Source organism: Ananas comosus, linkage group 12, assembly GCF_001540865.1.
Source record: "Ananas comosus cultivar F153 linkage group 12, ASM154086v1, whole genome shotgun sequence".
Lineage (NCBI taxonomy): Eukaryota > Viridiplantae > Streptophyta > Magnoliopsida > Poales > Bromeliaceae > Ananas > Ananas comosus.
The window spans coordinates 590478-601386 of record NC_033632.1 but is presented as its reverse complement, the minus strand read 5'-3'; the positions used below and the strand labels follow the sequence as shown (position 1 = coordinate 601386).

At 39.2% G+C, this 10909-nt stretch overlaps 2 protein-coding genes across 2 annotated transcripts; one reads left to right on the top strand and one right to left on the bottom strand.

Moving 5' to 3' along the window:
- Window positions 210-4604, top strand: LOC109718643 (triacylglycerol lipase SDP1-like). Its single transcript, XM_020244972.1, has 4 exons — window positions 210-974; window positions 1526-2395; window positions 2611-2754; window positions 3071-4604. The coding sequence occupies exons 1-4, from the start codon at window positions 432-434 to the stop codon at window positions 4031-4033; spliced, it is 2520 nt and encodes an 839-aa protein (XP_020100561.1). The 5' UTR covers window positions 210-431; the 3' UTR covers window positions 4034-4604.
- LOC109718642 (zerumbone synthase) lies at window positions 6821-9190 on the bottom strand. Its single transcript, XM_020244971.1, has 2 exons — window positions 9036-9190; window positions 6821-7766 (listed from the first exon to the last, which is right to left on the bottom strand). The coding sequence occupies exons 1-2, from the start codon at window positions 9089-9091 to the stop codon at window positions 6968-6970; spliced, it is 855 nt and encodes a 284-aa protein (XP_020100560.1). The 5' UTR covers window positions 9092-9190; the 3' UTR covers window positions 6821-6967.

The following is a 10909-nucleotide window of genomic DNA, read 5'->3' as shown; positions in this document are numbered from 1 at the left end:
ATTACGCACCCAATTCGGATCCCTCGTTGTCTCTTTCCCCCAAAAAGCAACCATTTTTTCCCGATCGATCGATCATAAGCTGCGATACTCAGATTTTGGTAACTCAATTTCTCTCCCACGGTTCAAATTTTCAATATTTTTATATTGATTCTACAGCGCAATTTGCGGTTCAAGCAAGGGAACGAGGGGGAAAGGATCGATTTCTTTTGGGTCACACTCTACTCAATTCTCCGCAATGTTTCTCGATTAAATTCCCTTCAAAGACCCAAGTTTTCCTGATCAGAGAGACTAATTAGATCGAATTCTCCTCCAAAGGCACAAACTTTATCGATCGGAGAGCTCTAATTAATTCGCTACGAGATAGCCGAGAAAGAGAGAGAGAGAGAGAGAGAGAGAGAGAGAGAGAGCACGAGATCGCGTTGTAGTTTGAAATGGATATCACGAGCGAGGCGTCGGTGGATCCGTTCTCGATCGGGCCCTCGACGCTGCTGGGGCGCACGATCGCGTTCCGCGTCCTCGCGTGCGCCTCCCTCGCCCACCTCCGGCGCGACGCCGCGCGGTCCGTGTACGCGGCGCTCCGCGCGCTCCGCTCCGCCGCGCTCTGGTTCCACCCCCGCAACACGCAGGGGATCCTCGCCGTGGTCACCCTCATCGCCTTCCTCCTCCGGCGCTTCACGAGCGTGCGCACGCGCGCCGAGTCCGCGTACCGGCGCACGTTCTGGCGCAACATGATGCGGAGCGCGCTCACCTACGAGGAGTGGTCGCATGCGGCCAAGATGCTCGACCGCGAGACCCCCCACAAGGCGAGCGAGGGCGAGCTCTACGACGAGGAGCTCGTCAGGAACAAGCTCGACGAGCTGCGCCGCCGCAGGGAGGAGGGATCGCTCCGGGACATTGTCTTTTGTATGCGCGCTGATCTCCTGAGGAATTTGGGGAACATGTGCAATCCCGAGCTCCACAAAGGAAGGCTCCAGGTGAAAATGACATTTTCCCCTTTTCTCGTGCATCAAATATGACATTTTTAGAACCTTTTTTCTTTTTCTTTTCTATTTTTGATGCGAGTGCTGCTGCGGACTGAAGATTTTAGTGTTAGTTTTGTGTTAGTTTTGTGTTGTTTGGAAATAGAAAAATTTGGGCTGCTTCTGCTGCAGTGGGAGGTCGAAATGAGACCGTCGGTCCCAAAAGCAAAAGCTCCAATTTAGTGCTTTTGATTACGCTATAGAGAAAAGCTGTTATCGAGATTTTAGAGTTGATTACAAATTTGATCTCGTCCTTAAATTAAATTGTATGTGGCAGAGCCGCTGCGACAAACATAGCGTCGTTGCGTTATTCTAAATTTCGGCATAGTAAGCATCCAATCAAGTGATAATACTCTCTACTCAATTCACCACATCAAACCTTTCAGCAAGTTTTTTGTGCAAGTATACTCATGCAATTCTCTTTTTTGTTTTGTTTTGTTTTGTTTTGTTTTATCGTGAATATAGAATTCGAGCAACTATGATAACCCAAATTCTCACAATGGCAGGTGCCTAAACTCATAAAAGAGTACATCGATGAGGTCTCGACCCAACTAAAAATGGTATGCAACTCTGAATCCGATGAGCTACTGTTAGAAGAGAAGCTTGCGTTCATGCATGAGACAAGGCATGCCTTCGGCAGGACGGCCCTTCTCTTAAGTGGGGGCGCTTCCTTAGGAGCCTTCCACGTGGGTGTAGTGAAAACACTAGTAGAGCACAAGCTCCTTCCCCGTGTAATCGCAGGATCGAGTGTCGGTTCAATAATGTGCGCCATTGTAGCGACCCGGTCGTGGCCCGAGCTCGAATCGTTCTTTGAAGATTCGTGGCATTCCTTGCAATTCTTCGACCAATTGGGCGGCGTATTTACTGTGGTCAAAAGGGTAATGACATGCGGAGCGGTACACGAGATCAGGCACTTGCAAAAAATGTTAAGGCACCTCACGAGCAATTTAACTTTTCAAGAAGCTTACGACTTGACTGGTCGGATTCTCGGCATCACGGTTTGCTCTCCCAGAAAGCATGAGCCACCACGATGCCTTAATTACCTGACTTCTCCGCACGTCGTCATATGGAGTGCCGTCACGGCTTCTTGTGCTTTTCCCGGGCTCTTTGAGGCTCAGGAGCTGATGGCGAAGGATAGGTTTGGCGAGATTGTTCCTTTTCACGCGCCGTTCTTGGTGGGTGAAGAGCAGTCATCGCAGGGGACCTCAGCACGAAGATGGAGGGATGGAAGCTTGGAGAGCGATTTGCCTATGATACAACTGAAAGAATTATTCAATGTGAATCACTTTATCGTTAGCCAAGCCAATCCACACATTGCCCCTCTTTTGAGGTTAAAGGAGCTTGTTAGAGCTTATGGGGGCCGCTTTGCTGCAAAGGTAGTATATTATCTGCTTTAAGATCTTTATCTGTCTTGCTTTTACCAGTTTCCTTTTTTTTTTTTCCAGGGTTTTGAATGCGAATGTTGTGCAAATGAATAACTTCTTACTTTTCTCAACCTGCCCATAGCTTCTTAGACATGATGATGATTTAATTATTAACTTTTTGTTATTATGCAAACCGATCATCTAGTTTGGTGAATTTCTATATGTAGCTTGCTCAACTCACCGAGATGGAGGTTAAGCATAGGTGCAATCAGATCCTGGAACTCGGATTCCCACTGGGTGGAATAGCAAAATTATTTGCTCAGGATTGGGAGGGTGATGTCACAGTGGTCATGCCTGCTACGCTTGCTCAGGTAATTGTCACTCGATCTTCACCTCCTCGATAAATGATAATAGGTATATCTACATGTATACCCCTGCAAAATTTTCTATATAGATATATATCCCAGTTAAGTCTTAGTATATGAAAATTTATACCTTGCAAAACAAACTTCATCATGAATCGGACGACTCCCCAACTCAACACAGTATTTTGTGAGTAATTGCAGTTCCAAGGGGCATATATGCATATTCAGATTTTACAGGGGTGTATATGAAATAGATGTTTCTTTTCAGGGACTATTATTATAGTTTTGACAAACGGTTTCTTTTCGGCTTCTTGGTTAACAGTACTCAAAGATCATACAAAACCCATCTTACGCCGAGCTCCAAAAGGCCGCAAACCAAGGCAGGAGGTGCACTTGGCAGAAGCTCTCTGCGATTAAGGCAAACTGTGCTATCGAGCTCGCGTTAGATGAATGTGTCGCACTTCTTAACCACATGAGGAGGCTAAAGAGAAGCGCGGAGAGAGCAGCTGCCTCTTCCCAAGGACAACACACGAGCGCCTTTCAAAGAAACACTTCGCGGAGAATCCCTTCGTGGAATTGCATAGCGCGGGAGAACTCATCGGGGTCTCTGGAGGAAGATATCATGTTGGAGGCTGCAAATACTTCAGCCCAACAAGGCCCAAGTTCATATACTCGTGGACCAAGAAGCGTACATGATGGAAGCGATAGTGAGTCAGAGAGTGCGGACTTGCATTCTTGGACTAGAAGTGGTGGGCCGTTGATGAGGACTGCCTCCGCAAATAGATTCATTAACTTCGTTCAAAATCTCGAGATTGAGTTGGAATTCAATCAGAATTTTACGAGAGATGATGAGAATAGAGATCCTTTTTACAGTAATTCAAGAGTTACTACTCCTGATAGAAGCTCAGAAAATACAGACACCGAAATCGGAAATTGTAGAGCTCGTCTCGGAGCTCCTAATAGGATTGTGATTTCCGAAGGAGATTTGTTGCAGCCCGAAAGGATGCAAAATGGAATTTTGTTCAATGTTGTCAGAAGGGAGGCTTTACTTGGGAATAGGGGCAGCGACTTCGAGCAACAGCAGCAAACTGCTTCAGCGGAAGCTGATATAGAGAGTGCACAGGTAGAATCCTGTGATGCTGTTTCAGCTTCCGATTTTATTGAAGATGATGAAGAAGAGACCGAATTGAACTGCAGTGGCCAATTGGCTTCCCGCACTGATGATAGAAATTTGGATCAATCTTTAGCGGATCAAGCTAATGTCCATGGGCTAGCTGATGGTTGAAAACTAATTTTAATCTTTTCAGAGAGAGAGAGGACTAAAATGAGGCTATGAAATTGAAGCAGAATTAGCATCGAGTTGAGCTAGGATACTTCTAAAAGTATTACTATCCACATACTTTTAACTTTTTCACCCTTAAATCTACTACTATTTCACCTGCCCTCACTAAACCTCAGGCATCCAAGAGCTACAGAGGGTGGAAGCAAGTGAGTAGTAAAATTTTAGAAGTATTCTAAACACAATTTGATATTCGAGCCGGGATTAGATTACTTTGCAATCAGATCCGAGACTTGAGAAGTTCTTCTCAATGTATATAAGCTGTTTGAATTGTGGATTTATAAAGGTGGAGGCCGAAATGAGAGCTGATCAAGGTCACATGTAACTTTATAACATGTTTTAAATTTTCCTTTTTTTCATGGAAAATTAGCTCTATAGCAAATTGTAGGATACACTATTGAATATTTGTCTACAAAGCTCCTGCATAAAGCACTCGCAGTTGTCGTACGTGATGTTGAGAATGTAACAAATATAATCCTCAGAAAGTAATTTGATCTTTATGTGGTTTTTTTCTTCATTGGTTTTAGTATCTAACAGTGCTGCATATCTGTTTTTTTAGCTTCATATTAACTAGCTGTTTGATTATCTCTTGCTGGTAATTTGTTCTTTTATTCCTTTTAGGTTACTTTGAACAAATGTTGCTTGTTTTTGGTGAAAATGAGAGCTCCAAGATCATTTTGTTTTGCCACTCCCTCAACAGCAAAAAAGGTCTAAATTGTGGCAGTTGCATGAGTGCTTTGGTGTTTCCAAAACCATTCATATTTTTTTTTTTTTTTTGATTAAACAGGGGGTTCCCCTATTTGAGAAAATACATTCTACAGGAGCATTGAAGCGCCATAGTGAGGAGACACTATCTTTGCTCCCTATCCCCGCAGAAAAGAGATCCAACTAATAACAGATGAAGATACTTTGTTGCCCACCTCCTCACATCCCGCCTCTCTATTTTCAAAGATTCTAACGTTCCTTTCTTTCCACACTTCCCAACAAGTCGTCGCAAAACCATTCATATTTGGTATCTAAAATTCATCCATCCCATCATATTTGTTTAAAAAAATATTTTTATTATACTTTTCTTTCAAAAGAAAAGATATGATTGGACTTTTCCCTCAATAGCTGAATAGAATAGTCCTTTGAAGTTGACGACTGTCCTTTCAATTGACATAATTGTGAAATAGAATAGTCCTTTGAAGTTGATGACTATTTTCTTTTAAATTGACATAATTGTGGGACCTCCTGAAACCATGTAGTAGTTACACTACATTATCTATATTCCGTCAATTACATCTCTCATTTTGAGAGAACAATAATTTTTCTAAATATCATGATGGAATAGATGAATTTTAAGAAAGCAATTTAATTAATTAAAAATATCACATCAATTATATGACTGATGCATTCTAGATGTTTTCGATGTGGTGAGCAGTAATGGTCGATGTCCTATGTAATCCTTAACTTTTTAAAGGATCCACAGTTCAGGGGTTCCTAATGAAAAACTGTAAGGTTGAGTAGTCCATTTCACATAGCCTATAGTTTTGACTTGTGTGTCTCGTTGTACACCTTTTACATGTTGCAGGTTTCGGATGTACACATGCCACCCCTCTAGTTTCTGACCTTTTGAACATGGAATCATCACTCAATTAAAATCCCAAGCTTAAATAGTAATAAATTCAAACTTACTGAGTAAAAGTGTCTATGAATTAGCTTTAATCATTATATTCCATAAGCACTCGCCACCCGCATTTTTCATTATCAGCTTTTAAAATTGGGTTTATGGCATAGTTAAATTATGCTACGCCGGTAGGAAAATAATCCTATGAAACGTTTGGAAGAAAAAAAAAATAACGTAATTTTTGGAGTATAATTATACTATTCTCCAAAAAATGGAGTAAACTTACAATCCACTTTAATCAAAAAAAAAAAAATCCACTATTTTGGGCTCCAAAGATGTACCAATTTCTAAATTTTAAATTTCAACATAAAATTTTAAATTTCAAAATTTAAAATTTTAAAATTCAATTTTAATATTGATTTTAAATTTTAAATTTCAAATTTCAATTTCAAATTTCAAAAAATTCAAATTTCAAAAAATTCAAATTTCAAATTTCAACTTTCAACTTTCAAATTTCAAATTTCAAATTTTAAATTTCAAAAAGTTCAAATTTCAAACTTCAAACTTCAAACTTCAAACATTTCAAATTTCAAATTTCAAATTTCAACTTTCAAATTTCAAATTTCAAAAAGTTCAAATTTCAAATTTCAAATTTCAATTTAATTTTTAATTTTTAATTTTCAATTTTTAAAATTTAAATTTAAACTTAAATTTTAAATTTTAAATTTATAAATATGTAAATTTATAAATTATTAAATTTAAAATTTAAAATTTTAATTATAGATTTTTTAAATTTCAAATTTTAAAGTTTAAATGGTATACTTTAAATTTTAAANTTAGAAATTTAATTGTTATAAATACTGTGCAATTATATGATTTGTATCCAAACAACTTAAACATAAAGCTGTGGAATTTTTTTATAGTTACAAAATTCCATATTTTATTTAGACCAAAACTATAGAATAAAAATTCCATGAAGTTTTTCAACTATGCATCCAAACAGGGCCTAAGTGTATGCAAAAAGCTAGCTTTTGTAGAAATCCTCCAATTTTACGCACAGTATATGGCCCCCAAAATCCAAAAATGAATAAACTCTCCATTTATCAGTGCCGCGTCTTCACTTCTAAAAGATCAAACAGCCATCTTGCCCACAATAATTTTATAAAACATAAGGCCCATAAATATCAAAAAGTTCATACATCTATATTGATAAAGTTTTCAAGCAGTTATTTAAGGCAATGCAAAAATATAAATATGCCCAAATATACCAATCATTCAAATGCTTGAAGGGAGTGATTCACACCAGTAAACCCCCCGTCGACGACGAGGTTAAGCCCACTTACATACCTTGCTTCATCGCTCGCCAAGAAAAGCACTGCCTCCGCCACATCATCTGGCATCAAATCCACGCCCTTCAAATTCGCATGGCGACCAACAAAAGAAAAAAAATCCTTCAGTGCCTCCTCTTTCCTCTCTTTCGCCGGTAAATGGGGCATAGACAGGCCTGTTGGAACTGCATATGGCGAAACGCAGTTCACGCGGATCCCGTGCCTCCCCAGCTCTCCTGCCACATTCTTGGTGAGCCCCACTACTGCGTGCTTCGACCCCGTGTAGCCATGTGGGCCCATCCCCGCCATAACACTAGCCACACTGGCTATCGAAACTATGGAGCCCTTCTTATTTGGGATCATGACACGGGCGGCATGCTTCATCCCAAGAAACACGCCGTTCACATTGACATCGAACACCTTCTTGAACTCGTCGAAGTCGACTTCCCGGATGTCCACCACCTTGCTGCCAGTGATCCCCGCATTGTTGACCATGATGTCGAGAGTGCCGAACTTGTCGCTGGTGAAGTCGACGGCCTGGCGGACATCGTTTTCGACTGTGACGTCGCAGTGGATGAAGCAAGCGACAGTGTCGCCGCCTAGGGTTCCGCAGACCTGATGGCCTAGATCATCGTGGATGTCCGCCACGCAGACCCTCGCGCCGTGCTTTCTGAAGAGCCTCGCGATGGCTTTGCCAATGCCGGACGCACCGCCAGTTATCAAAGCAACCTTCCCTTCCAACCTTTTACAGCAGAAAAGGAACAAGTTAATTCAGGTGTAAAACATTAGTAAGTTGGAGAAATTATTGCCTACGATGATTTTCCCCTCCATTCCACCTCTGCTTCCAATCCTCACAACTTTTAAAGTAAATAACTTTTGCCTTCAATTACCAATTTACTAAATTTCATGAAGCAAAATGTTAACAAATATATGAACTAGGAAGTGCTTCTAAACTTTGCACACAGAAATTAATTTACAGAACTGAAATTCCCCGTCCTTCTTCTACATGGAAAAGGCTTTAGTGAGCGGTTTGAGCATTTCCGTTGGAATGCATCAAAATCACTTAATACCAATGCTGATTACGGAGGTAACTCTCTTCATCCCTTTTCCAGGTTTTAGATATTGCATAATTTGTTATGATATCACACCTATGAATCGAAATATGGAAATCCATCTCCATTCAAGATTTATGACCTATTGAAAATCGATAGCTAGCCATGTTTGGTACGCGTGAAATAGATGAAACAACCGCGGTACTCGTGTCGAATCAATATTCATGATTCACCAAATTGAGCAGTGAATCAATATTCATGGTTCAATTTGGTGAATTAAAGTCAAATCACTACTATAATTCGCAACAAGTCGGGAAAGAGAGACAGAGAGAGTAGAAAAACAAATTACAGAATATATATATATAACATATGAAGTGATTAGGGTTTGGAAGGGAAACAGGTGGTATATTACCCAAATAAATTACCCATTTGATTGGTCTAATTGGCTAAGAAAACACGGTTGAAACAGCAAACCTTAGGGGGCCAAAAACGAACAATGAAGCTTCCAAAAGGTAAAGTAAGAACCAAATCATTCACAATTTTAGCCACAAAAATAAATAAATAAATAAAAGACCATAAACCCTTGATTCTTCACTTAAAACAAGAATCTTTTTTTTGCTTATTTATCCTAATTGTTCATGCTTGTTCCCAAAACCTAAGCAAACAAATCACACAGATCATTTAAAACTACGGCATGGGTACTGCTACTTTTTCCCTCCAGCATACATATCCTTCACTTCTCAAGCTGATTAATGACAAAAGCAAAGAGACTCACCTGTTGAGTTTTCTCAATTTTCATGTTGCGCTCGGAAATAAAAAGAAATTTTTTTTAAAAAAAAAAAGTGCATCTTTTGTTTGCATCACCATGAGGGAGAAACTGAGAAGAAACGCTTACGGTAGCTGCAGATCATAGAAGGGGATCGAGTTTTAACTTTTTAAAGTGAGTACAGACTACGCACCGCCCGGAGAAGGCGACGGAGGAGGAGGAGGAGGCGGCGGCGCCGTCGCCGGACATTGCTGAGCGAGAGCGAGAGAGAGAGAGAAAGAGAGAGAGAGAGAGAAGGGCCGAGACTCACTACACTGTGCGCACTGGTTTGGTGGTCCCGAGGAATAAGCTACTAGCAGGAGAAGCATCATTTAAAAGAAATTTTTTTTTTAAAATGCAACAGTTATATTAGTGATATAATATTTCTAATTAATTAAAAATTTGTTGTTGAGTTCACCCATCTCATCATTAGTTTTTAAAAAATACTTTTATTATATTTTTTCTGAAAAATAAAAAAATATGATTAATTGGATACCTTTGGTGTGGTGTAAATGTTAAATAGTAGATTTTTTTCTTCTCTGAAGAGCAGTTTTATTAGTCAAGCATTGCGGAGCAACACACCAGAAAATTCATGGATATATTAAATTTAGTTAGGACTCTTAAAATTTTGAAGGGTATTTATTTTTTTTACTTTATATGCTGATCTTTTATTTTCGTAAGAGATACTCTTATGGGTATTCTAAAATGCTATTCTCGTAATCTGTTGTTGTTGTTGTTGTTGTTGTTGTTGTTGTTGTTGTTTTTTTCTTTTTTTTGAGAGATATGTAGCACGCTACCCGCTTTGTTTATTTTATTTAGAAATAAACTTAGCTGAAAATGTAAATCAACTAGGATTCGAACTTGGGTCTCGGGTACCAACCATCAAGTCCTTTGCCACTTGCTCTAAGGACGATTGGTTATTTTCATAATCTGTTGTACAAACACCCAAGCCCTTTGCCATTTTCATAATTTGTTGTTAATGTGTATATATATATATATATATATATAGAGTTGAGCTAGAATACTATCGGTAGTAAACGAGTCGTTTTACTACTGATTTATTTTTGATGATAGAGCCTCCAAATTGACGATCGACTCCGTTAAATATGATCTAAACCATTTAAACTACCTAGAAATCAAATGGCTAAAAATTGTATGGTCATGATGATATTAAGCTGGAATACTATTAATAGTAAAACACTTTTTTGCTATCAAGTTTTTAACCCTTGGATGCAAAATTGTAGGGTCAGGATGATATTAGTCGGTTATAGTTAAGTGGTCCCCCTAGGGTTAAGTGGTCCCCACTGGGTTGTAGTATTAATCCAATGGTTAGAAATAATGAAAAGAGTTGATCCAAAGGCTAAAAAACTGGTAGCAATAATGGGATTTTGCTACTAATAGTAGCCCAGTCCAACTCTATATATATAGAACTAGGCTGGAATACTATTATTGGTGCTATTAGTTTTTTAGCTATTGGATTGAGAAATGTGCGGTTAGGATGATGTGGGCCCCCTAGAGTTCAGTGAATGGTTAGTTGAATAGTATAATCTAACCGGTAAAAATTATCAAAGGGTTAAATCTAACGGTGGAAAACTTGATAGCACCAAACCCTTGGTGCTATCGATAGTATCCCAGCAGGACCATATATATATATATATATATATATATATATATAGTTGAGCTAGAATACTCTCAAAAGTATCAAAAAGTTGGTGCTTTTGAGTTTTAACCCTTGGATGGAGAAATGTATGGTTGTGATGATGGTGGTACGTGGTGGTAGGTGGTGATAGGTGGAATAGTATTTGATCCAAGGACTATTAGTAATCAATGAGTAGATCCAAGGGCTAAAAACCTAATAGAATCAAGGGAGTGATACTTCTAAAAGTATTCTAGCTCAATTATATATATATATATATATATATATATATATATATATATAGAGAGAGAGAGAGAGAGAGAGAGGGAGAGAGAGAGAGAGAGAGCGAGGCTACTATGCTATCGGAAGCACAGAGCCTTCCGTGCTTCCAG

What these genes read in the sequence shown, in the direction of transcription:
- LOC109718643 (XM_020244972.1), top strand. Translation starts at nt 432, where the DNA reads ATGGATATCACGAGCGAGGCGTCGGTGGATCCGTTCTCGATCGGGCCC. An exon ending in GGGGCCGCTTTGCTGCAAAG is followed by an intron (nt 2,396 to 2,610) that starts GTAGTATATTAT and finishes TTCTATATGTAG; the next exon opens with CTTGCTCAACTCACCGAGAT. An exon ending in TGCCTGCTACGCTTGCTCAG is followed by an intron (nt 2,755 to 3,070) that starts GTAATTGTCACT and finishes CTTGGTTAACAG; the next exon opens with TACTCAAAGATCATACAAAA.
- LOC109718642 (XM_020244971.1), bottom strand. Translation starts at nt 9,091, where the DNA reads ATGTCCGGCGACGGCGCCGCCGCCTCCTCCTCCTCCTCCGTCGCCTTC. An exon ending in TCCGTCGCCTTCTCCGGGCG is followed by an intron (nt 7,767 to 9,035) that starts GTGCGTAGTCTG and finishes CTGCTGTAAAAG; the next exon opens with GTTGGAAGGGAAGGTTGCTT.